This window comes from Lissotriton helveticus, chromosome 11 (assembly GCF_964261635.1).
Source record: "Lissotriton helveticus chromosome 11, aLisHel1.1, whole genome shotgun sequence".
In the NCBI taxonomy this organism is placed as follows: Eukaryota; Metazoa; Chordata; class Amphibia; order Caudata; family Salamandridae; genus Lissotriton; species Lissotriton helveticus.
The window spans coordinates 1096840668-1096868274 of NC_136072.1; the positions used below are offsets into that span (position 1 = coordinate 1096840668).

The following is a 27607-nucleotide window of genomic DNA, read 5'->3' on the forward strand; positions in this document are numbered from 1 at the left end:
GTATAAATACAACCCAATGTGGTTGATATAATTTACAGTGTTAAGATGGCCGCCGTATTTTCATAACATCAGTTACCAAACATTAAGTCCTTTGTTTGTATCTAATACCTATGTATTGACTCCCTGTGTCATTTGGCAAATTGTGTGATCAAGACAGCTTGCTGTCGAAACGCGTTACCTTGCCGAAATAAACTCTTGTTATCCTGAGTGCGAGTCCTTCTCTCTTTCAAGCGCAGTAGAGAGTTTGTGTGTTACATATATATATATATATATATATACCAATAACATAAGATATATTTTCAAAAAATCCATTATAAATTAAAACATTGAACTATATATATATCTTTAAACTTAAATTTACCACTACAGTGAGTGTAACAATAGGGAAAGTGTTGGACAGTGGAGGAATACAATTTATAATTCCCACTCCAGTCAGTGTAACAGTAGGGAAAGTGTTAGATAGCAGAGGGGTAAAAATTACTATTCCCACCCCAATAAGTGTAACAGTATAAACCCCACAACCCGCTCCTAAAATGAATTACACAATTTCATAATTAATTTTAAATACATTGATATCAATTACAACTAATGATTAATTAATCAAAAATAAATTACTTCCCACCCATTACCCCTATAAACCCCACACCTAAAATTAATTACACAACTTCCATATGTAATTTTCAATTAATGTATACTAATTAGCTTATTAATGAAAAATAAATTACTTCCCATACTTTACCCCACAACGCGCACCTAAAAGAATTACACAGTTGCCATAATTAGCAATTCATTAATATTAACAGCCAATTAATAATAAATTACTTCCTACAATTAACACTGTAAAATCTTGATTATATACATATTAATAAATTAAAAAAATATTAATTTATTATAATTATATTAATTCCTACCCTACTTTCCTATAAACCCACAACCCGCTGTGGACCTAAAAAACGCAAAATTGTATTAAAATAAAATTGATGACTACTAGAAATGTAACGCATATATTAAAACACATACATAATTCTTATACAAAAAAATACATCACATACATTTCAAATATATACTAAAATACATAACATTAATTAAAAAAAAACGATATTTTAAACAACTATATTTTTGCAAACGATATTAATGACTTCTATATTTGTTTTAAAGATCTTTCCTACCTTACAATCGATATTCTTGACCACGATATTCTTCCTGTCGATATTTCTGACTCACAATATTTAGGACTTGATATTTCTGTAGTTCGACATTTCCAACTCGATATTGTGTCTGCACACCACCCACTTCAGCCTCCATCTCAGGAATGACGTGCAGGCTCATTTGTGTCTCTGGCTCTGCTGTCTACTGCCTCCATCTCAGGAATGAAATCCAGGCTGTCTTGTGCATCTGGCTCTACTCTCTTCAACCTCCATCTCAGGACTGATATTGAGGCTTCCTTGTGTCTCTGGCTCTGCTGTCTCCAGCCTCCATGTCAGGACTGATATTAAGGCTCCCTTGTGCCTCTGCTGGCTCCAGCCTCCATGTCAGGACTGATATTGAGGCTCCCTTGTGCCTCTGGCTCTGCTGGCTGCAGCCTCCATGTCAGGACTGATATTGAGGCTCCCTTGTGCCTCTGCTGGCTCCAGCCTCCATGTCAGGACTGATATTGAGACTCCCTTGTGCCTCTGGCTCTCCTGTCTCCAGCCTCCATGTCAGGACTGATATTGAGACTCCCTTGTGCCTCTGGCTCTGCTGGCTCCAGCCTCCATGTCAGGACTGATATTGAGGCTCCCTTGTGCCTCTGGCTCTGCTGGCTGCAGCCTCCATGTCAGGACTGATATTGAGGCTCCCTTGTGCCTCTGCTGGCTCCAGCCTCCATGTCAGGACTGATATTGAGACTCTCTTGTGCCTCTGGCTCTCCTGTCTCCAGCCTCCATGTCAGGACTGATATTGAGACTCCCTTGTGCCTCTGGCTCTGCTGGCTCCAGCCTCCATGTCAGGACTGATATTGAGACTCCCTTGTGCCTCTGGCTCTGCTGTCTCCAGCCTCCATGTCAGGACTGATATTGAGGATCCCTTGTGCCTCTGGCTCTGCTGGCTCCAGCCTCCATGTCAGGACTGATATTGAAGGCTCACTTGTGCCTCTGACTGATATTGAGACTCCCTTGTGCCTCTGGCTCTGCTGGCTCCAGCCTCCATGTCAGGACTGATATTGAGACTCCCTTGTGCCTCTGGCTCTGCTGGCTCCAGCCTCCATGTCAGGACTGATATTGAGACTCCCTTGTGCCTCTGGCTCTTCTGGCTCCAGCCTCCATGTCAGGACTGCTATTGAGACTCCCTTGTGCCTCTGCTGGCTCCAGCCTCCATGTCTGGACTGATATTGAGACTCCCTTGTGCCTCTGGCTCTGCTGGCTCCAGCCTCCATGTCAGGACTGATATTGAGACTCCCTTGTGCCTCTGCTGTCTCCAGCCTCCATGTCAGGACTGATATTGAAGGCTCCCTTGTGCCTCTGACTGATATTGAGACTCCCTTGTGCCTCTGGCTCTGCTGCCTCCAGCCTCCATGTCATGACTGATATTGAGGCTCCCTTGTGCCTCTGGCTCTGCTGGCTCCAGCCTGCATGTCAGGACTGATATTGAGGCTCCCTTGTGCCTCTGGCTCTGCTGGCTCCAGCCTCCATGTCAGGACTGATATTGAGGTTCCCTTGTGCTTCTAGCTCTGCTGGCTTCAGCTTCTTTGTTAGGATCTGGGATGAGCTGTTCGTTCGCGTGTACCTCCTTGTCTAAAGGTCTGGACATGGGGGTTCCCTTTGTTCTCTCTCACTCCTGTCTAGTTCTGTCTCGCTGTGATCTGTGGCCCTGGAGTACCTCACTGCCATTAGCTTTAATCTGTGGGGAATGTTTTCCTTGTATTTCCTCATGAACTGTTTTCAGCCTCCATCTCTACCCAATGCTGTCTAGGTGTCATTGTATGGCGCCTCAGTCTATGGATGATGAGCTGTGAGATCATGTATTTATCATGCATCCCTGAAAGATGTTCTGTGCATTATTCTGTATTTCAGTATTCCTGTTCGGTGCATTAATCTGTTTTCTATGTTTGCTTTTTTTTGGATATCCAGGATTTGCTGAAGCACACTCCAGGGAGCCACCCGGACTACCCCTTGCTCCAGGATGCCCTGCGCATCTCCCAGAACTTTCTGTCCAGCATCAATGAGGAGATCACCCCTCGCAGGCAGTCCATGACCGTGAAGAAAGGAGAGGTGAGTGTCGCACTTGGGTGATAGGTTGGCGGTGTGTGCTATATTGCAGTGGTGGAGAATCAGAGGTCCTTGATTGGGTGCTGAGAATTCATGGCGTGACATAGGCAAGGAGAGACTAAACATGTTCTGGTCCTTTTTCCCAATGTGGTAGCCATGTTACAAATGCAATGGCCTTTGTGGTTGTGAGGGACTGTAGGGGCGATTGCTAAGAGTGTCAGCTAGCTTATCTTCTGTTTTCTTCCCTCCTTGGTTGCTTGTTAGACCTCAGCATGAGTGCTCTGACCCCAGAACCCCAGGGTGCCATTTCTGGAAGATGTGTCCCTGCAGAGCCCCGGCTGCTGCTCCTAAGGGTCCCTCAGTTTCACCCAGCGAGTGAGGGAATGCTGCATCCTTGGTGATAGTCTATGGTTTTTGGGGAGTTCTGAACCCAAGGAGAGATGCTACCTCCCAAACCCCCTAAGTGAAACCCATACATTCCGCGCCCCTCACTCTGACTGCATGACCCTATAAGAGTGAAGGGGATTCTTTTTAGAAGTAGTTATGCAGTCTATCTCCGGGTGATATTGGGACAGGGTGGTATGCCTCCTCTCTCATCCCACCACCACTCCAGGAAGCCGAAGCCCTGGAGAACTTTGAATTATGTTTGTCCTCGTGTTACCAACGCCCTACGAATGAGTTTAATACCAGAATCTGATTGGGAGTTGTGAACCCATCACAGGTGTGACCACCTCCCCGCGCATTCTTCACTTCACTGTGATTGGACATTGAGGTGCACTTTAAACACCAGTGGGCCTCTGCCCCATGTTGTTGATGTTCAACTTCCACACATCAGCTTTGTTGTACTTGCATCTCAAATAACAAACATTTATACTGCTCCAAACCCAAGAGCTCCGACCCTCAGCCCCTGACCCAACCGTGACCCTGCTGAGGCAGGAGGGCTCCCGCCAGCAGAAACATTTACCAAAGGAAAGCGGCAGGCCCCAGGGCCCCCAAATGCAAACTCTCTATAACTGGGGGGGGGGGGGGTCTAATTATACTTTGGATGAGCATTAAGGTTACAATGCAAAACATAAAAAACACTTCAATGAGCCAGTTGTGTTGAGCTGAGCAGCCTCAACCTGCACGTGTGCTCCTCCTGCTCACCTCGCACTTGAAAGAATATATATATATATATATATATATATATATTTTAGTTTTCACTGAAGAGGAGGTTAGGATTCCGTGCAGTAACTCGAAACAGGGATGCGGTGATCCTGTGCTCTAGCTCCAGTCACAGCCTGTACTGTAACTGCACCCTGGCTGTCTGCTATTCCCCTTTCACATGGACATCCTGTACTGCCTCTGTCACTCTCCCCATCACAGTCCCTCTCTGTCAGACAGACCCACCCTATCACTCCCTCTCACAGCCACTTCCCCTTTCACAGTCGTTTTGCCTCTCACAGTCATTCTTTCCCTCTCACAGTCACTCTCGCACAGTCACTCTTCCCCTCCCCCAGGCGGGAAATCTAAAAAAATATATATAAATAGGAACATACAATCTCTTTCCCTCTCGCGGGCACTCTCTCTCCTAGGCTCTCTCTCACAGTCACTCTTTCCCTCTCACAGTCACTCTCTCCCCTCACGCAGCCGATCCCCGCACGGCTCGGCTCGGCTCGGCCTCTGACCCCGCAGCTCTTAGCTAATGAATTCCGCCATTGGTCGCGGGCGGTGTTTGCTGATCCGGCGTCAGTCACGTCCCCTGAGTTTACGGGCAGCGCGAGGTGCGTCCGGGAGCGGCGAGAGGGCGGGGGTGGGGGCGAAGGAGGGACTGGAGGAGACAGGTGAGGAGCGGGCCCGGGTGGACCGCCCCCCGGAGAGAGCCAGCAGAAGGTGACGGCAGAGAGGAGCCGGGCCTTGGAGGGCGCTCATCCATCATGGATGAATGAGCGCCCTGAGGCCGGCCGGGCGGATTCTGGGCGCATTACTACCTCTCCGCTAGGTAACATTACACGATGCACACAGAGTCTGCAGGGCGACGGCGCACGCGTCATGAGGCTCCCAGAGCAGGCTGGTTGCAATGTATGACGCAGTAGGCACGCAGAGCCGATGCACTGAATACCTGTTCCTACAGTTTGCACCGCCTCACCTGCGTGCACCCCTCAAAGCATACGGGGGGCTGCCCCCCGTCGGTAGCTTGTATAGCGCCTCGTACTATATCTGGCTCCTGTGGACTCCAGAGCTGTGACGGTAGGTGTACACAAGCATGGTTGTCTACTCACGTTTTTCTCCTGCTTGGTTTGAGCAGTGCTTGCAATACACACATAACACCACAATACTTCCCGAAGGCAACATGCACGTGTGCAGGTTCTGTCCATCCATCCACCAGCACCTAGTGCACAAGAGACCTCCTTCTTCGCTACCTGCCAAGCCGCAGTGACAAAACACAAGAGCACAGTGTGTTCAGGCACAGCATCGAAACACTGTCCACACAGGCCATGTAATAGACTCACTCTTCTATCGAATAGACTAGATGCGCAAATGCGCTTTGTGCCTCATCCGGGGTATGAGGCGCTAGCTAAAAGCAAACAGAATCGCAGGGTGGCGCCGATGCTGCAGCCCTCCACACTGTGCCAACCCCAGGTCTATAGTTTACGTAAGTACAACCAGGCCCCGTGTGGAGCTGCGCCGCTCAGCCTTGACAATGGAGCCTAGTGAGGGAGGGAGGGTGGGGCGGGGTGTGACTTCTGTAGTGCAAGCCGAGCTGCACAGGGACAGAGCATGCGCGATGGGCATTACAGAAGAGAAGGCGCTCAGCACAGAGGGGACACATGAAAGTAGAGGCTGGCGTGGGCAGACCCTGGATGCCTTAGAAAGAGGCTTTACACAGGCCGTGGGGGACGCCTCCAGGACTGTGCTTCTGGGAAGAGTAAGGAAGAGGCCTGGGTGGGTCACACACCAGGAAGGCAGGCAGAAATCAGCAAAGGAGTTTTCAACATCTGCTGTTTAGACTCTGACATATGTCCACGATGGACACGTCTAAGAAGCGAAAGTAGCATATCTTGAATAATGTTGGGACGAGTGGCTATGGCTATGCAATGCACAATGCCCATTGTCTTGTCTTTGACTTTAAACTAGCTTCTGATGGGAGAGGGCTTTCTCTGTCTTTAGTTCTAGCATGGTGCTAAGGCATACCGTGCTGTTCATGGGTGGATGGATGATGATGTGATAACACCAGATTTCCTCCCCATTGAACTTCTATCTATACGAACAGCAGGATAGTTATCTGCATTGTAAACAGACATACTCCTACTCTGAGTGCCTGACTGTATGTGAAACTATATCCTGACTTTGGCACCACATGAGTCTAGCAAGTGCTCAGAGGCATAGGCCTGTCTCTCGTTACGTGAGGTCTAGAACTTGTGCTCTGACCAGTAGGGGCGCACAACGCAGACCATCGTAGTTGGCATAGGACAACTGCCTATGCCCTGGTTGAGTCACGTAAAGCGATGATGGTGGCGGGCCAACCTTTTATGAATCAGTAGTGGCCAGGCCTTTCGCTCTTTGTCCAGGAGAGCGTGGTCTACTGACTCCTCTGACGTAATGTTCCACTGTTATGTGAACCCCAGATCCTTGTGCTGACATTCCGTGTGTATGTCAAGTGCATGTGCATGCAGTGTGTGCGTGACACATGTGGTAGAGGACTCTGTGTGTGTGATGTGAGTCCTAGTAATGGGAGCAGTGGTATCCATCTTGGATACCTGGTTTAGCACTGTACAAGTGTGGAAATGACGCACCCAATATTGAGTACAGTATTAACTGCATTCCTGTGGCTGGAAGCGGGAGACCCAGACTTTTAAGTGAAGGTTTGAGACAGGGCTACCTTTCGAAATTCAGTGAGGGCCTTGTTAGCAAAGGACTGCTGATAAGTTCTTCCTCAGCACTTCCATTTGGTAGATGATAGAGGCGAGGAGTGGAATTTCGGTGCCGGTTGTTCAAGGCATGGAACCTTGTAGGCAGGGCCTGATCCCAAACACTGCTGCTAGAAGGCTGCTGACAGCCAAGTGCAGAGATCAGACACTTCATTGTGCCCTTGTTTTGGATATTCCTGCTTGGAACCAGCAGCATGATTACCTTCTGTGAAATCCATCACGTTGCACAGAGGTTGTGTCTGAGGAGAAGCCAGAAAGTGACATTTGAAAGAGAATCAACCCAAACCAGTTCTGAAACCTTAGCCAGTGGATCAGCATCCTCTATCTTGAAATGTGTGTAAGAGTGGGATTCAAACCACCCCAGGTTGTATTATTTTCAAGTTCTTTATGATCAAGGAAGGGAGGGCTTGGCAGAACACTTGAAGGACTGCTCTGTTAGCAGGATTGTGGTCTGTATGACTGCCAGTAGCTATGGGGACTTATTTAAAAAAACAGTGGACCCTAGTAGTTTGGGTGATCAGGGTAAGCATAGACACAAACTGGAATAGTATTTATGTCCTTTGTCCAGCCGGACAGGAATTTGTTTGCCGATGCACCCAATCAGAAAGTAGCACGGCCCGTGACTCACAGTGAACAAGACAAAACAAGTATAGGGAAGAACGAGCAAATCGGTCTGTGAACAGACTTGATTGTAGTTTGAGTGACCATTGTACATAGTGTTCACAAGCATATCAGTACATATGATCCTATTGTGTCGACGACTTTTCGATGCCGAAAAACAAGATAAATGACATCATCTTCAGGACAAATATATAAATTATGTTTGTCTTGGAATTTTAACTATTGCCTTTCATTTTTTTTTTTTTGTAAGACGTTTATTAGTGATCAACAGAACAGTACACATGACGCAGCCTACAACCCATAGGGCCGGCTGCAACATTGCGATGTATATTAAGGATAGAAGGGTACAAGAGACAGGTATACATTCCCACAGCTATGACCACGGAATATGGGTCAATAACGGTATCCTTCATAGCACAGGTGTTCATAATACAATCATGTTGTTAAAGGACGTCTTATTTTAGTATTTTGTAAGAAAACAATTTAACTCTGTGAACTGAACGGTTCTCATCGGTGCGTCCCACATTGTTGGCCGTGTCGCCAGGTAACATTTCAATGTCTATTGTACTGAAACCCATAAGGGTCACGGATAGACCTCGGTTGCGTGTCAACAGAGTAGAGGTATCGGATACATGTGTGCGGTCTATCCTCGCCGCGGGTCACTCCATCCAGGAAGGACGGCAGAGCCCCACGGATTAATACTGCGGTGTGTGATGCTTCATGCGGATCACTGTTATAGCCTGTCTGTAAGTCGGGGAGACACGGCCCTCGTCAGTACTCGTGGCCGGTCGGGTGTCCGAGTGTGCCTCCTGGAAGATGTGTATGTGGAAAAAGGGGGGCTATGTGCTGGAGACAAGAATCCAGAACAGTTAAACGGGGGGGGGGTTATGTGGAAGGGAGGGGGTAGGGAGGGAGAGTGTGCCTAAGGGAGCGGCGCCGCGAAAGGGGGCCAGGAAGATATTGTAACAGGACATGTACTGGTGTGTCTTCGTGTGCGTGGCTGCCCGGACCTCTGACCGATGTCGGACTTGTGGCATGGTCATCGGTCAGCCGTCAGGCGGCTGGGGAGGAGGCAGTCCCTACCGGCCTGTAAGCACCACATCCCCAGCGCTCCGAGTGTGTGAGTGTCGTGAGGGGGAAACACTATCTGTGTACCTGATGTCTCCCCATCCATCCCTTCTGCGTCACCTCGCTTGTGGCGATTCCTATACGAATCCTCTGGCCGCGCCCTCTGTCTGGAGGGATCTCATGAGGCCATCCCAGTGTTGTGCGATTGGGAATTGCCGTAAGCCCGCTATCTCTTCTCGGTGTAATGCCACGCTTTCTGCCCTAGCCCAGTTAGTGAAGGAAGCATACCAGTATTTAGGGATCGGTGGCTCCCTTTTTTTCCAATGTTTGGTGAGTAACCGCTTGGCTGTGATGAGGCCTAGATCCCAGAACCTGGCTTGTGTCTTATTTAGCTTATTTCTTTTATATAATCCTAGAATGCAAGCCTCCCATGTGTATGGCAGCCCCGGGCCAGTGCTGTGTGTCAGGAGAGACGTCACCTCCCCCCAATACGTGGCTAGAGAGGGGCAGAGGCAGAGCATGTGCAAAATGTCCGCACCTAGCAGGTCGCATCTGGGACAGGTAGAGGTGTTGATCATGAAGTATCTATTGATTCTGTCTGGCGATAAGTACGCCTGGTGCAGTATGTAAAATTTAATGGTTCGGAAGCGGGAGTTGCGTGGGATATTCATGGGGCAGGCTAGGATCATGGTCCATTCCTTGTCCGTCCAATCTCTCCCTCGGTGGGCCGCCCATTTGTCCCGTATCGGTAGTGTGGACATTTGTGTGTGCATGAGGAGGGCCTGTGCCAGCCAGTGGATGATGTGGGAGCCGTTGTCCATGACATGTAGGTACTGCATTAGGTGGTGTATCGGTGGCTCTTCCTGAACATCACCCCAGGATTCCGCGTATGCCCTCAGTATAGAAGCATGGAGCAGGAACTGCCCCGCCGGCAGTCCCGTGCCCTCCGCCAGGTCTGCGAATGGGAGCATGGCCCCATCTGCATAAAGGTCGCCCATAGTCTCCACCCCAGTCCAGCTCTCCAGAATGCGCGGTGTCACCGTTCCGCCCCTCCTGGGTGTGCCCAACAGGGGAAGCGCGGGGGCATAGGGCCTAACGTCCCGGGTCAGCTTCAGGCTGCGGAGGAAACATTTGCGGGCCACAGCTACAAGCAGAGGCAGTGGGCGGGGTCCCTTAGTCAGGGGATGGAACAAGGCGCATATTTGTGTGTGTGTCCATGTGTAGGAATCAGTGGCCGTGTCTTCTAGATGCGTGCCGCTCAGCCAGTGTGTTACCCATTGCAGCTGTGCCACCAGATAATACAGCTCCATGTTTGGGACTGCCAGCCCACCTTCAGCAGTTGGGGAGTAGAGTTTCGTCAGAGCCACTCGGGGGCGCCCAGTATTCCAGATCAGGCTGCGGACCATTGATTCCAGGTCTCGGAATATTTTTGCAGGGACATATAATGGGATGTTAGCGAAGTGATAGAGCAGCCTAGGCAACGCTATCATTTTGGAGAGTGCAATCCTACTAGGTACGTTTAGAGGCAGTGTCTTCCAGAATGCCATCTGGGCTCGTAAAGAGGATATAGCACGTACCAGGTTACCCTCCAGTATGTTCTCCGCGTCTCTGTATATGTGCATTCCAAGGTATTTAAAGGTGGTAGGATACCAGGTAAGCCGGACTCCTCCGAGGCTCACGTCGCAAGCCTGCATGTCCGGGCTGAACGAATACACTCCGGACTTTGCCCAATTGACCTTAAGCCCCGATACTGTTTCGAATGTCTGGAAAATTTCCGACAGTTCATCCGGCACGACAGTAAGGTCTCGCACGTACAGAAGCAAGTCGTCTGCATAGAGCGAAACTTTATGTATACCATCAGCCAGCGGGATTCCCCATCCCGTCCCCCTTGCCCGCAACAGCGCTGCCAGGGGCTCAATAGCCAGAGAGAAGAGAAGGGGTGACAAGGGGCAACCCTGTCGGGTGCCTCTGCGCACCCGCACCGCCTCCGAGAGCAACCTGCCCGTTTGCACTCTGACACTAGGCCGTTGATAGATTAGTCCGACCATTTCCGTGTATGTGTCACCCAGGCCAAATCTGTCCAGCACCGCCCCCAGATAGGGCCACTCCACAGAGTCAAAGGCCTTCTCAAGGTCCAGGATCAGACAGCCCGATCTCGGCCAGTGTGACACGGCGGCTTCCTGTATACAGAAAAGGCGGCGAATATTACGTGAGGTGCTCCTCGCCGGCACAAAACCATTTTGGTCAGCATGGACCAAGGTTGGGACTTCTAAGGCTAATCGTCGGGCTAGTAGAGAGGTGAAAATTTTGTAGTCGGTGTTCAACATAGCCAAAGGCCTGTAGGAGCCCATGCTCGTTGTGTCCCTGCCGGGTTTCAAAAGTGAAACCAGGGTGGCCTCATTGAGCGTAGCTGGGAGTGCCGAGTCTTCTATCGCGGCATCATACATTTTAAGCAGTTCCAGGATCAGCGTGTCCGAACACGTTTTAAAAAATTCGGCAGGTAGACCATCCGAGCCAGGCGACTTGCCATTGGAGAGGGCGATAATAGCTTCGCGCATCTCTTCCTGTGTGAAAGGCGCCCCCAGGTCCCCCTGCTGTACGTCCGTGAGGGAAGGCAGTTGGACGTTCGCGAGGTAATCCACTATGGTCGCCGATGAAACCCGCAGCTGCGACCTGTATAGGGCCTGGTAGTGTTGTACAAAGGCTTGATGTATTTTACTCTGAGTGTACACTACCTCACCCATGGTCGTCCGGATGGCGGACACCGGTTCCGTACGACTCTCCTGTTTGACTAGCCAGGCCAGCAGTCTCCCGGGTTTGTCGCTGTATTGGTGTGTGCGCGCCGAGTGGGCCGCATAGTTGATGTGACGCAATCGCTCTAGTAGCGTCATATGTTCCTCGCGGGCCACCCCTAGCTGGTCGCCTGTCCCCTCCACTGCTTCCTGCTCCCAGCGGAGCAAGTCAGCCTCCACCCGGCGAAGGTCGGCCTCTAATTGTTTCTGTATGCCTCCCTGTGTGCCCAAGCAGTGTCCCCGTACCACAACCTTGAAGGCGTCCCACTCGATCTGCGGGGAGGACGCTGAGCCCGAGTTGTCTGTGAAGTATTGTGCCACGCAGGCCTGCAGGGAGTCTCGGAAGGGGGCATCCAGCAGTAGGGCTGGTTGTAAACGCCATGAGGGGATGGGCGGGTGTGGGCGATCCCAAGCTATTTGCAGCGTGTGTGGATTGTGATCCGAGTGTGTTCGGCCAAGGTATTGGGAGTCCGTAATGTGCGGCAGCAGCTCTGGTGACACCATGTATCTGTCTAGGCGGACATGGAGCGTGTGCGCCCCGAGTAGTAAGAGTATATTTTGGTGTTGGGATTGTGAGCGCGCCATGCATCTTTTAAATCCCATTGCGCCGCCCACTGAGTGAATGCCTTCATGGCTCCTAGAGATGCCGCGTCAGGCCTAGGTGGGTCTGAGCGATCTAGTGTGGGATCCAGCACTGTATTGTAATCCCCCCTTAGAACCCAGGGGACTCCATGCCAGGGCGCCAACTTCTCCGAAATGTGTGCTAGGAAGCTCCCCTGTTCCGTATTCAGAGAGTAAACGGATGCCAGTACTATAGGCTGCCCATCAATGCGACCTTTCACTAACACATACCTCCCCTCTGGGTCTGTTTGAACGTCTGTCATTGTGAAGGGGGTACCCGGCTTCACCCACATTAGCGCCCCACGAGCAAACGAGGAGTACTCGGTGGCATACAGCTGCCCCCTCCACCTGCGGCGCAGTGCGACTACTTCCGCCCTGTTCATGTGTGTTTCTTGCAGAAGTGCAATGTGTATCTGGTGTCTTTTCAAGTAGGAGTATATTTGATAACGGCGCGCTGGTGTGTGCATGCCTCTAATGTTCCAGGTGCATATTTTAATCGTGGTCATCTTATCGGTGTACGCACCCCCCCATGTCCATAAACATCAGCCCAGCACAAGTCCACTGTATCTCTGCTCCTGACCCTCCCACGACCACCCTCCCCAACACACTCAGCAAAGTCCAGGAAGACATTAAAAAGGGGAAAAACAAATAACAACAAAAACCAACTGTGGGGGAACCCCACTAGAATACCAAAGGGGCAGTAGCGAAACGGGCCACCGTCCATACTCTCAAGAAAGAGGGACAACTTTTCAAGTCTGGGGGGATCGTGCGCTAATCACAGTCCTGACGGTTCAAACAGACGAAGAAGAAGAAGATCAGAGCCCTTCCCCAGGCCTCCTGGGATTGTTAACTGGCAGCCAATGTCAGAGCGCCGGAAGGCGGTGTCGCCAGCCCCACGGGTGGGGGGGCCCCCCCGGCCAGCCACAGCAGGGGTTCGGAGTGAGATGGGGTACGGGTCACTCGCCCTGGTATCGGTGGTTCCCCAATCACCAGGCCCTATGATCAGAGAGGGCGGGGGGAGGAGCGCAGGCCACCAGACCACCCCACCTGCACCATGTCCTGCGTGTGTCTGCTCACTCCATCGATTCAGTGGGAGGAAGTCACAAGGTGGGAGGGACCGCCGCGGTTCCCCCGTTGGATAGTGATGCAATGGGAGCGTAAGCAGTTCTCACTCCCCAACACTTCAGTGGGAGAAGGTCTCAAGGTGGGAGGGATTGCAAACGTGGAGGAGGGAAGGGGGAGAAACTGTGGTATTCTCCCACCACCATCTTACCTTCTCAATCTCTATGCGTCTGAGAGGAGTACTCACAGTATGTAGGACGTTCCATCCACTTCCGGGTCTGCGGGAGCCGTTCTGTCAGATTACCAGAATTCAAAGTGTCTGATGGTCAACCCGCTCACTGCCCCATCCCCGTTATTCCGACAGGGTTCGCAATCCTTGTCTAGTTGTCATCAGTGGAGCATGTCCGCCGTCTGCGGTGTGACGTCTGGCAGTTCCACGGACAACTGGGATTCCGGTATCCCGTAGATGGCCTCGTCGTCGCTGGGGATCGTCTGCAGGCCGGTGTCTAGGTTAGCTTCCGAGACGGGCGAATTGCTCAACTGGGAGACTCTCCGGAGCGCGTCCTGTTGTTCCCGAAGCATTTGGTCTGCTGGCGGGGAGTGGCGTGATACATCCTCTGGGCGTTGGGCCTGCTGGCCCCTGCCTCCGCGGCGGCGCCGCGGCCCTCACGAGCGCGGCCCCGCCTCATCTCCCCGTCTCCGAGCCGTCTGGTTTCCCGCAGCACCGTGTCTCTGTCCCTATAGTTCAAAATTCTGAAGAGGAGCGGCCTCTGGTTTGCTCCAGTGGTGTGGGGCCTCGTTGGAACTCTGTGTGCCCTCTCCACCACGAAGTGTGGCGAAAGCGCGTCGTCAGGTAGCAGTTCCCTGAGCCAGTCTTCCACGCGCTGGGCAGGTCGGTTCCCTTCCCATTTTTCCCGGACTCCCACAAGTCTAATGTTATTGCGTCTCGCCCTCCCTTCCGCATCCTCAGCACGGTCTTCCAGGAAGTCTACTCTATTAAGGAGGTCCTGCACTTGTTTTTCCGTCTGAGTGACCTTGGGTTCAAGTTCTTTCACCGCTCCCTCCAGGGTCTTAGTCCGGTCAGTTAGCTTCCTGTGGTCTTCTCGTAGGTGAGTGAGATCGATTGCGACACAGTCAATCTTGGACTCCAGGGAGGTTCTGGTCAGTTGAAGCGACTGTTCCATGCGCTCCATAGCGGCTAGCACGCTGTCTAGCCTCGTGGTCACTTGATCGGCGGCCATCTTGCTCAGTGACTTGCCTGTTTTTCCCTTCGGCGGGGCTCCCCCTGTCCCAGTACGCGTCCTCACTCCACCGGACATGTGCAGAGCCGCCAGGCCAGTGGTACAGGTCGAGCAGTAGAGGAGTGCCCCCTCGGCTGATGAGCGTAGCAGGCCACGTCCGCAGTGTGTGGCGTGGTCTCCGAGCGGCCGGTTGGCGCCCCACGCACCCCGTTCACCAGGTTGTTGAGTGGGTTAGGGCAATAATATCTTCCAGCGGCGAGCTGGCCGAGGGCCCCCAGCCAGGACCCCGCCCACCTCCACCGCAGGGCCGCCGCTCCGCTCCAGACGCAACAAGGAGCCGGGGCCTGGATGGTGCGCGGGTTCCCCCCGTCCGTGCCGGAAAGGGCGCGGAGGCAGAGCAAGTCCCTCCGCTGGCCGCGCGTGCAGGTCCAAGCACCAGGCCCAAGCCGTCGCCATTCGCGGCGTGCCCCGCAGGTCGAGTGGTAGTGAGCCCCGCAATAGGTCCGTGCGAGAGTCCTGCGCAGAGAATGCTAGTGTGGGCCCTTGACACAAGAACCAGCTAGTGTGCCAATGGTGGCAGCGTGTCAGTCAGCATATGTGGCCGGGCAGCATCGTCGCAAGCAGAGGGAGGGGCTCACAGGGCGTGGGCAGCAGCCGCTCGGTGGTTCCCTCGCGAGGGCCCCGGGGTCCGCCCCAGGTACTTCGCAGCACCCGCTGCAGCGACGCGGATAAGTGCAAAGGGGTCTCACCGGGTGGCTCTGGTCCCCTGGCGATGTTCGGAGGAGGGACCGTTGGCCGCCTCCACCAACCCGGTGTGCGGCCGGTAGTGCCTCCGGAGTCGCAGCTTCACCAAGCGTGATTCTCGGGAGGCCAAGTAGACGCGCCTCACATCCGGGCCATCAGCAGTGCGTCAGCCTCGGGAGCGGGGCCAGCCGCCCGGCCGCTCCCAGGTCGGGTCTCCCGCAGGTATCCTGCAGCGTGGTAGCGGGGGTGCCAAGCCGCCAGGGGGCCTCCGGGATTCGGTGGCGGCCGTCAGGGAGGCCGCGTCCGTCAGGGCGGGCGTCACAGGCTGGGGCCCGCGCGCCAGCCCCGAGCCGCGCACTCTCGTGGCCTCTTCGCCGGCAGGGGGAAACACAGGGCGCCCAGGAGGGCCGCAGGCAAGGCTCGTGCAGATCGCGCCGGGTCACCGGCTGCAACTCCAGGCGTGTCACCGGGCAGCCAAGGAAGCGCGTCTCACGTCCGGGCCGCTAGCAGCAGGGTAGCCGCGGAAATGGGGCCGGCTGCCCGCTCCGTCTCCGGGCCAGGCCCCCGGAAGGCGTCCAGCAGTGTGGTGGAGAGGGCCCCGGGCAGTTAGAGATCTTCCGCTGCTCGGCTGTAGCCGTCGGGGAGGCCGCACCCGCCAGGGCGACAGTCGCAGGTTGGGGCCTATGTGCCAGGCCCAAGCCGCTGCCTCTCGTGTTCTCCTCGCCGGTCGGGAAGCCGCAAGCCCCGCAGGAGGGCCGCAGGAAAGGCCGGTGTGGACCGCGCTGGGTCTCTGACCTCAAAGTCCGTCAGAGTGTCGGGCACTGCTCTGAGGAGGTCCGCCTGAAGTTTTGGGCGGCTGCGGTTAATTGTGGCGGAGAATCGGCCCAGGGAAGGGGAGCTCGGCATGGAGCTCTACCTTAGTGCGACCTCCGCCATTGCGTGCGTACTTAACTATTGCCTTTCATGCTACATACAAATGACATTAGTAGGAAAAAATTAGGGAGAAAAGGGAAAAAAAACACAATGTAATTACGTGGCCAGGCATGTTTAAAACAAAAAACACATGGTGGCGCATTTTACTATTCGCACATCAAGGACCGTTCTTTGCTGGCATGCTTAGTGCTGGAGCAACGATGTGAAACTGTGCATTTAAACATCGGTGCAGTGAGTTCGGCGAAAAAGGAAGGAGAAGTGATGGCGCAGTGCGAAATGGTGTTGGAATTGAAAAGCCCGAGTTCCAAATGGGAACCAGTTCAGAGAAGGGGTGATTAAAAAAAAAAAACGTTGCATATGGCGCAGTGCGAGACAGTATCCAGTATAGAAGTGAGAGGGTCCAGAGTGACTGGTGCATTAAAGATGACTAAACAGTGTTGGATACAGGGTTGTCTATACAGGGAGCAGTTTTATGTAACCGGCATGGTGACATATGAAGGTATTATCACAGCAGATCCTAACCAGGTATACAATGGTCTATACAGTGAGCAGTATTGTGTGACCGGCGCGGTGGCATTCGGGGAGAAAGTTAATATCAAGGCTAGTCTTTAAGGCGTGGACAATTATCTCTACAGTGAGCAAGTTTGTGTAAACGGCGCGGTGATAATAGAGGAGAAGGGTATTACCAAGACAGATCCTTAGGTGGGGAGGTAGTACAGGTCGAGAGAAGTGGATCGATTTGGACCTATGGAGAAGGTGGCCTGGATAAGTATTGTGCAGTCATGGTAAATTGAGCGTTAGAAAAATTAGCAGAGAATAGTTACCAATGATAGCGTGTATTTCAGATTATCCCGCTTTTGAGTCAATTAGACCGTCCAGATCACGGCTCGCTGGGGAAAGCAAGCATGGGCTCAGTCAAAAATATGTGACGGGGGGCTGGGGTTAAGCAGGTTAGGGTGGGTGTACTTACAGTTGTGCAGGACATAGCATCTCTGGCAGGGATCGCTGTTGGGCTGTTCTATGGCAGCCGGCTAAAAAGACATGTGGTCTGGAAAAATAAAGAAGGGACTAGCGCTGACTGTGTGGTGGCCATATTGGAATGGCAGTCATGCAATTAGTACGCGGTGGCCATCTTGGAGTGGAGAATGAGATAGCATGGGGCATGTGATTAAAATAAAGGAGGGACTAACTCTTAGCTCAGCGGTTCAAAGGTTAACTAGGATGTGGTGGCCATCTTGGAGTGGAGAATGAAAGGTGGTGAAGTGGTGGTAGTGGTGGTGATAGAAGTGAAAATCAAGACTTAACAAGCATTGGAAATGCAATAGGTCTCGCAGCATTAGAGTTAGTGCTTTTAGAATTGTTTATGGGGTTTTTTTGTAAATCTTTAGCATTTTTGTTTCCTGTAGCCAATGCTAAAGAATTATAAATAAAAAAAGCCATAAACAAATCTAAAAGCTCTAACTCAAATGCTCCGAGACCTATTGCACTGTGTGAGGGTGAGGGGTTGAGGGTGAGTGAGGGTGAGTGAGGGTGAGTGAGGGGTTGAGGGTGAGTGAGGGTGAGTGAGAGTGAGTGAGAGTGAGGGTGAGTGAGGGTGAGTGAGGGTGAGTGAGTGAGGGTGAGTGAGGGTGAGTGAGGGTGGGTGAGTGTGAGTGAGTTAGGGTGAGGGGTTGAGGGTGGGTGAGGGTGAGGGGTTGAGGGTGAGTGAGGATGAGTGAGGGTGAGTGAGGGGTTGAGGGTGAGTGAGGGTGAAGAGTGGTATACAATTACAATAGGGTGTGGCTACACCCAATGTTTAGCCCAGGTACCACCTTGCGGGCCTAGCAGCAGTGCGCATGGAGGACTGCATTGCCCCCAGCGCGATGGTTCATATGGCAGCAGGAGTGGATTGAGAGGCGAGACCTAACAAGCTGTAGGACGGACATTGCTCACTTAACTAAATACCATGTATCCCATCCAACAATTCCCAATGTTCACGTCCCGAGCCTGCATCCGGAATGCCAAACTAGACCCCTGGGTGCCTGGTTATTCAGAGGGTACCACCTGGCTGCAGGGCCTGGTAACACCATGTTACCAAATGACCCCACTGTTTCCAATTCCTTCTCATGCATACTCAAACTGGAACTTACCTCTCTGTGCGTAGTGCAGGATTTTAGGAGAAGTTTATTTTAAAGTGTACACACATAGCCCCACAGACTCATTACCCAGACCTCGCCAATTCAGTTCTTAAGCCAGACATGCAACGAACACTTCTAATGAGTTCTTAATTTGTACCGGTGGTTGCAGAGCCGGGCTATATTTTATCTCGTCAGACTTTGGCCCAGAGCAAGCGAGAGAAAGCCAGAGAATGGGAAATAACGAGGCGGAGAAACATAGTAGAAAAAAACGGTGACTCGGACACCCCGGTGTTCGGCAACGCCTGCGCCGAGCTCCTTTCGAGAAACGTTAGACACCTGGACCTATGTATTCATGTGCACAGCATTTGGGCCCTTAGCCCTACTGCGAGCACTCTAGCTTTCATTGAGACGGGGGCGAGGCTAGCGTCCTGCATTTCGCAAAAAAACATGAGCACCTACACTTTTACAGGGTGAACAGAAGATGACGAACTGACTAGGGTTTGCGATCAGTTTACAGCAGAAACGAGCTGAAAGCGGTGAAAATTGCTTTCAATTTCTATTATTGTTCATGTTCTGCAGACAATTTGGACTGGCCTAGTGTAATAGTTTAAATTGTTCTCATGGATATAAAATGAGAGTGAAATATACCTAACAAAAAAGTTAACAAATGTATTCTTGTACTCGAATCCTGCTACTCCATTTTGTTTACGGCACTGCGCGCACCTGAATAAGGGGGGGGGGGCGACAGTTCTAATGACCTACTTACGCCTGATTTGGTGAAACTCGAGGACTGCTTCGTATAAGGTACGAACCTGTGCAGGGCATGCTGAAGCTTGGGGTTACCCCGTGGCCGATTGTGCGCGTTGCTGGAAGTAGCGACCAAGTAGAGGCGTCTCTACACTTCCTGCCAAGCAATAAAGGGTCAGGCATTACCTGCTCCAGTTTCCCGGATCCACGCCTGCCGGCCTCATCCAGTCCGTATTTTTTTTTTATTTACGCTCTACATCTGGTTTTCCCTATAATCTTATGACATGAGTACTACAAGTTCCAGAATGCAAAGCAAAATAAAGGCCGAGGCGAGTGACTCGGTAACTCACCTTCGCAGTGGAAATGAATCTCCACCTTTGAAAACTTACTGAAAAGTAGAACTCTATTAACGCTCACATTGGCCTTTGGCTCTTAACGCAGTCAGCAATAACTATATGACCTCAGGAGAATGAACATATTAATACGAGGACCGCCGGAGTGCTCAACGGACCTTACTGAGGTGAAAGCTTCGGTTCAGAACGGTTTTATAGGATGAACGCACCGTAATATATAAGATTATATGGTGCATGTCAACTTGGCATCACGAGCCAACAAACACATCGTGGTTTGGCAGTATCGAACACCTGCTGTACCCTTACAAGATACTGAGACACTCGCAGCAAGCAAATGTATAGGTTCGGGAATATAATGCTAGAACTGCGTACACTAGAACAGTCATCAGTTTTTATTAGCACACACGTTTACCCGCAAAAGAAAAGTTAAATTAGAAAGTCGGAGGGTCCGTAAACTTACTCAAGAATTTTAAGAAACAGCACTTTTAAATAGGGGGGGGGGCAGAGAACGGCAAAGATCTTTCTAGCAGAAAAAAACGGTCCAGCAAAACATTTAAAGCAGAACTTTTTGTAAAAGAAAAATATCCATACATTACATGATCCAGATAGCAAACTCACCTGGGGGAGAATCTTCTAACAAGCTCGGCATTGCGTGGCGGGAGGGGGCGGGGGGAACGTCGGAGGGGGGGAGGAGAAGTCTGGGCAGGCAGGATGACTCAGGGGAGGGGGCGGAGCGGGGCAGAGCGGCATGTGGGTGTGAAGAAGCCGGGCCTTTGAAGTGAAGCTAAGCTTCACTTCAAAGGTGTCGGAGGAATGCGGGCGGCTGTGCACGCGCTTTTAAGCTCAATGCACATGCGCATTGAGCTTAAAAGTCACGGGCACTGCAAGGAATCGCCACGATTCCTTGCAAGTTAGATAAAGAGTCGATGAGCCCCTATAGTCTCGCTTGCTCGATGCGCATGCGCATCGACAGGCGAGACCTAAAAACAATGTACATTCAAAATATCAAGAGGGGAAACAGATGATCACATTTGAGAAAATATGTTCTATCCAAGGACAGAGACAGAACATCACCTCCCAGGACTACTTATGGAGGCAGCTGTACATCCACTAGAGGCAAGCCGGACTGCACCTAGTGCCAGGACCCCAGGCCCTTCTACCCTGCGACGCTACACCGCCGCAGACTGCCGAGCCCTGGACTACGTGTGTACCAACAACCACTGCTGCTACACATCCCAGCGTACCACTAGAGGACTGTTCTCCTGCCGACACTGCCGCCTCACCTTCAGCACCAAAGCAACCAACGACACTAGAGACACTGCAAACACGCTGCATCCGACACATTGACCAAGAACACCAAAACACAAATCCAGTGCATCCTATTGAACGCACAATCACTGGGGGAATGCACCACTAAAATCTGGGACACAGTCTCATCCCTCACCCCGAATGTCATCTTCCTCACAGAAACCTGGCTGAGCCCCATCTCCACTCCAGACGTCATCATCGCCATCCCCAAAGGCTATAAAATAACCCGAGACTGAACCAACAAACACGGAGGTGGAATAACCGTCAACTACAGGTACACCATCCGCTGCATGACATCCCCAGACAACCCGACCCTGGTAATGGAACACCTCAACTTCCAACCCCACACAGATGGAAAAAGCACCATCAGAAGCACCCTTGCCTATAGATGACCAGGACCATGTCCCAGCTTCTCCAACACCATCCTGGACTTCATTGCCCTGCTCTCAATCGACTCTGAAGACTATATCTTCCTAGGAGACCTAAACTTGCACCTCGATTACCCCAGCGAAGCCAACACCCCAGACCTCCTGGAGAGCATGAGCAACATCGGCCTCAAGCAGCTTGTCGCCAACCCTTTCCACATTGCAGGACACATCCTCAACCCCATCTTCACCTCCAGCGACAGTCAGGTACAACAACACCACACAACCCACCTTTTCTGAACATTACAACTTTCACTTTGCCATCTAAGAACCCACCTACTCCGGCACCATGCCTCCCCAGATCCACACGCAGAGACTGAAAAGTGGTACCAAACTCTACACACAACCCAGAACAAGCAGGAAATATTTTCTCCCAGTGGATCACAGAATGCGCAGACACCATTGCCCCCGTCAAGACAGCTATTGTCAAAGGACCAATCAAAAGAGCCAGCCGGTTCACCAAGGAACTACACTCCACCAATTGCAGCTGCTGGCAACTAGAAAGGAAGTGGCGCATCATCAAAAGACAGTAAATTGCATGGCCACCATGACCGCTCTCAACCAGTCCCACCGCCTCCTGAAAGAAACGAAGAACGCCCTAGCAGACCGCTTTAAAGCCAGCCAAACCACAGCAAGGAACTCTCGCCAGAGTGAAGGAGTTCACCAATTCCGCAGCCACCGAGAACAACATTGCACCCTCCCAGGAACTGTGCAACAACCTCACTGACTTCTTCGATGACAAGATCTTGGCCTTCTATTAAAACTTTGAACGCCAACCCTCTGTTGCTGACAGCATCAACTAGCTCACAAACACAAAACCCTGAACACCTGCTCACCCACTGAGACGTCCTCACCTTGCCAAACACTATCTGCAGCATGAACTCCATGAACTCTGGAGCACCCACGGATCCCTGCTTCCACCTCTTTTTCAACCTCGGAAGCAAGACCATCGGTGACGAGCTCAGGTAAGTCGTGAACACCCCTATCACCACGGCCTCCTTCACTGAGGACTGGAAATACGCACAAGTGAGGCCTCCTCTGAAAAATCCATCCGCTGAACCAAAGAACTTCTGGCCCATCTCTCTGCTCCCCTATCAAGCAAAAGTCCTAGAGAATGCGATCAACCAGCACCTCACACAACACCAAAAAGACCACACCCTCCTGGGCCCCTCCCAATCTGGATTTTGAGTACACTAGAGCATTGAGACAGTCCCGATCGCAGCCATCGATGACATCAGAGCCCTCCTGGACCACAGAGAAATAGCAGCCCCTGGACTTCTCTACCGTGTTTGACACGGTCTCCCATCACATCCTGATCAACAGACCCCACCACATTGGGATCTAGGGAGACACCCTCATATGGATCGATCGCCTCATACCTCACTGGTAGAACCCAAAGGATCCGTGTCCCACCATTCACCTCTGAGCACAAGAAGATTATCTGCAAAGTCTCCCAAGGATCGGCCCTCAGCCCCACCCTCTTCAACACCTACATGATTCCCCCGACTGACACCATCAAATCGCGCGGATTCAACATCCTCTCCTCATGCAGACAACACCTAGTTCATCCTTTCATTGTCCGAAGAACCCTCCACTACCAAAGCCAACTTCCGTAGATGCATGATGAACACCCCACACTGAATGGAGGGCAACTGTCTCAAAACTCACGACGGAAGTCTCCTCTTTGGTAACTCGTGGCCCGCGTAACTTGGCCCACACCCCGCCCCAAAAGACCATGCCCACAACCTCAGCATCATCCTGGATAGTAAGCTATTCATGAAGAAACAAGTCACTTCGGTCTCATCTGCCTGCTTCCACACCCTTCATATGCTCTGCAAGATCTTCAGGTGGCCCCCAGACAACCCCTGAAGGACCGTCATGCAGACCCTCATCACCAGCATGCTGGACTACGGAAACACACTCTACATAGGAATCACTGCACGCCTCCTGAGGAGACTCCAGGCAATACAAAGCTCAGCAACAAGACTCATATCAACCTCCCCAGAAGGACCCACAACGCACCTCATCTCAAGAAACTATACTAGCTCCAGATTCAGAAGAGATGCCAGTTCAAGATGCTGACCCACGCTTATAAGGCCTTGCACAACGAAGGACCAGCATGCATCAACAAATGCCTGATCTTCCACCAACCGACCAGACACCTGCGCTCCGCTCCCCTCTCCCTTGCAAACACCTCACGGACCGCTGAATCAACCATGGAGGACGCTTTTTCTCTCACCGGCCTCCAAGGCATGGAACAACCTCCCCCTGCACCTCCGGTTTGCACCATTGTTCCAGCAATTCAGGAATGAACTAAAGACCGAGGTATTTGAATGATCAAACCACCCCGCATCAACCCACATCTCCAGCTCCTCGAGACCCTCATGGGTGCTTTGCAGCGCTTTATCAATGTTTGATTGACTGTTGGACCACCTGTTCTGTACAGAATTCCTTCCCCTTCGCCATCCACTTATCTGTCACTCGCTTCACGTGACAGCTGATGGTGAATACTGTCAGTTATTGCCCGACCCCTCCCTCCGGCATGTGAGGCGCCCTGGCCGCTAAGGTGGCCCTCGCAGTTTGCCTCACCCGGGTTTGCGCAAGATCACAACGACCAGATGATGCTGGGACGCACGCGCGTCGTGTTCTCGTCTTTATTCAAGCCTGTCTGTGTGCACATTACATTTAATCAGTAAATGTTTCTCGAACAAAAGAATGTGCATGTGGTGAAACCCTAGACTTGAGCTGCTTACAGTGCGACTCGAGACGAGAGCTGTTAAGGTAGAGCGCGTGCCCTCCTCCGCCCGCCACTCCTCGGTCTCCTCAAGGCGACCGGCGTAGAAGAATGGGAGCGCACTGCCCCCTTGTGGACGGAGATAGGACCTGTCAGAGTAAGTCTGACTCCTGGACCAGCCGCGCTGCCTGTTACAGAGCACTCTGTCTAAGGCTACGCCCGCGCTGTACAGCAGCCAGGGTTCAAATGAATCGCCAGCAGCTGTGCTAACGCAGCGCCCCTACTCACAGGGGCTTCTCGGCGCTGGAGCGCACACTGATGAAGACCATGTTAGGTAACTTCGCAAGGAAAAGAGGGCTTCTGTTTCTTTCCAAAGAAAGACAAGGAGGATCTCCTGGGTCTGATGGCAGTTGGTTGTTCCTAATAGTGGCTACCTGGGGTTTAACATTGAGGAATTTCAACACACAGATAAAATATAGACAGAGTCAATCTATATTTTTAGAAAGGCATGTCCAGCCGGACAGTGGTCTTTCAGAGGTTTACTCAGGATTTATGTATTCAAATCACATAAAGATACCTTCCAACAATCAACCAGTGTGGACCACAAGCCTGTGTCCAGTACTAACAGAGCAGGTACAAGGGGTTGATGTAGACAGCAAAGAAGGGCTTTGTAAGGCGAAAACACATTACTCTATCAACAGTACAATTGTACAGAGTATTACAGTCATGCACTTGACATTAAGTAGTAATCACATTTAGGTTCCAGTGCATTTAAAGTCGACGGCGTTTCGGACCCCTATTAAATCTCAGGGACCATCATCAGGACAATTACAATGAAAAGCCTTAGGGTAATTTAAGCCTCTAAATGCCGGGGCACCTCAAAGTATAGAGGCTTGCTCCTCCGGTAGCAGGATGGCACGCGTTCACCCACAATCGGGTGGAGGGAGCCGCGGAATAGAGTGAAGTCCGTCGGCTGCCAGGGTACCGGGTTAGTCGGTCTGGAGAACCACTTCCTGGCGTGCTCCAGACCGACTAACCCAGTCACGGAGTGCGTGCATGAAAGTGCCAGCAAAGGTCGAACAGGTCGGGAAGATCTCTTAAAGAAGAGCTACTCACGTGCCGGTCGAAGTGGGTTTATTAATACAAATAAATGGCCTGTGAATCCCAGTTTGAGTCGGCCAGAGGGCCCCTTGGAAACTCTGCTGGAGCGAGCTCGACAAGAAGGCAACGCCTAGGGTGACCAACCGTCTGTAAATTTCACGGACTGCCCGTAATTTGGGCCTTTTGTCCATTGTCCGTGAAGAATTCTTTCACGGACGCCTTTTGTCCATAATTTCGGACTTTAGAGCGAGTTCTGTAACTCGCACTGCAGGTGCCAGCTCGCGCTCCTGCTGTGATCAGTGGCCTGCTGCAGCCCTTCCCTGACCTGGCACAGGCTGCTATCCACCCATTATCCTTCTGTATATCGGCCTAATTATCACAGACAGAATGATAATGGGCCAGTGACAGTATTTGCTGGGCCTCCTCCAGCCAGAGCCCAGGGCATGGCAAATTTATTTTGTTTATGGGCACCTGTCACCTCACCAGGGGCCAAGCTCTGGGGGGGGGGTGGGGGGGGGGAGGGGGGAGATTTCACTTTGGCTCATGTTACCCAGGTGCATCCAATATGCAAACACAGGTATTTAGGTATTATTCCGGCATTCAACAAATGCAGTGCAAGGTTCTCTCAACCTAATATAAACATATTTTGACTTGTGCTTGTGTTGGTTGTCTATTTACTTATGTAATATTTTAAGAACTCCTCTGATGTGTCTCTAAAATGTACCTTTTGTCCCGAAATTTTGTCTTGAATTCTGACCTTCTGGCCTGAATTTTTGTCCTGAATTTTGACTCTTTGTCCTGAATTTTTGCACTCACTGTCCTGAATTTACAACCATGCCAGTTGGTCACCCTAGCAACGCCACATTCCTAGGAGTGTCCCCGGAGGTTGTCCTGGATGCACGTGGTAGAGTCAGAAAGGGGGCAGAGCGGTGTCCAAGGATGGAGACCACGAGACCGGGAGAAGACCATCTTTATATTCACGGCTTTAAGTAGGCCGGGTCTCACCGGGTCTGAGTACCGGCAGTTTTTTAAGGGGGCCTTGGTCTCTATCTGGCTCTGTTTTGTACCCTGGCACAGCAGTCCGTTTTTTTCCGGACTGCAGTGACCGCAGGCACATCGATGTGCTCGCGCTCACACTGCTCACTTCTCACTAGTGGAGAAGTTACAGAATTATGTCATACCAGGTGAGCGTTGATGGGGAAGAGAAATCCTTTAAAGAGACCCATTTTCTCTCTGGATTTGCCTTCTCTTTTTGAAAACTCGGGAGCAGCAACATTGTCGTGGTGTCACCAGGGCTTTAAGTGAAAGCTTTTTCAATATTATATACAACGAGCCTTAGTTGCTGCTTATTTATCTTATGCAACTAACAACCATTGACTAAGGCAATAGTCCTGACTTGTTGCAGGTATGATGTTACTTGTTGTGTAATATATCTGGATGCAATGACAGGAACTGCAAAATACAAGTCTGGCAGCACACTATGCTAAAACAGATTTTTAGCGTAAATGTTTTTAAGCTACGCCCTTAATTTCATTGGCCACGTCCCTTTGAGGGCCCCCCCCTACAGTTTTTCCATTCTACCTAAAGCCCTGTTTATATTGCAACAGATAGGTAAACCTTTCGGCTGAGCCAGCTAATAAACATGGCTGCTTCCAAGCCCTGTAACAGAACAGCACTCTTGAGGAGTCTAAGAGACTGGCTGCTCTCGATTGCTGCAGGGGCCCTGCTGTCCTCTGTTGACATCGAGAGGCTGCTTGGAGCCGACAGCAGGACGGACTCTGCATCTGTGCGGCTGGAGTCCGACCTAGTAGTGTTCAAGGCATGGCTTTGACTCAATCCTTGCAGTCTGATAACTCTCCTGGTCCGGAGCGTCATGTTGTGGGTTTTGACGTTTGGTAAAATGGTAGAGTGCGCTCATACACAACAGAAGAGGGTCTTTGGGGGTGCAGATTGTACTTTCTGGAGGCTCAAGGCCAGTGCTTCCAAAGCTGTCGTTCTGTGAACGGAAAGTTGTTCAACCAGGAGCCTGCCTGCTATTGGACACCGCAAATTGGTAAATCCGACAAATTCTTGGATGTTGTCAAGCTTGGAACCCAAAAAATGGAATAGTCTAGGCACAAAGTCCGGGATGAGACCAGGCAGCCTGCTGTTTCTGTTGGCACTGTACGTTTTGGCCACATTTCTAAACACCTTCTGGTTATTCAACTATTTTGATTCAATAGAAATTGTTCAGTGATCAGCGTGTGAGGTTTTTTTCTTTTAAAGATTCAGCAGTCGTCCTTACAAAAGTGCTTTACATGCCAATGTGCATAGCAAGGAGAACAGGTATGGGTGGTAACCCAGCGGGGCCTCGTGATAACATGCAGCTGTGGGTAGAGATGAACAGGCACGACACGTGCAAAGAAGGAGCTTTTCGTGGGAGTTGCATGCTGCTGTGTGCAGCAAATGTGCTGCACATCACACTTGAATCTCTTTCATTCAGCATTACTGGCCTGTATGTTTAATTTGGTTACTTTAGCTTTAAACTAGGAGGTGATTCACACCCAGCTGTCAGTGTTTATCTCACGGTCCAGCTTTACTGTTG

At 51.4% G+C, this 27607-nt stretch overlaps 1 protein-coding gene across 1 annotated transcript in view; it reads left to right on the forward strand.

Moving 5' to 3' along the window:
- Positions 1–27607, forward strand: part of BCR (BCR activator of RhoGEF and GTPase) — a 447751-nt gene that overhangs the window by 279857 nt on the left and 140287 nt on the right. The window contains exon 8 of the mRNA XM_078667758.1: positions 3108–3248. Within this exon, the coding sequence (XP_078523884.1) occupies positions 3108–3248 (141 nt within the window). The remainder of the gene's footprint in view (positions 1–3107; positions 3249–27607) is intronic.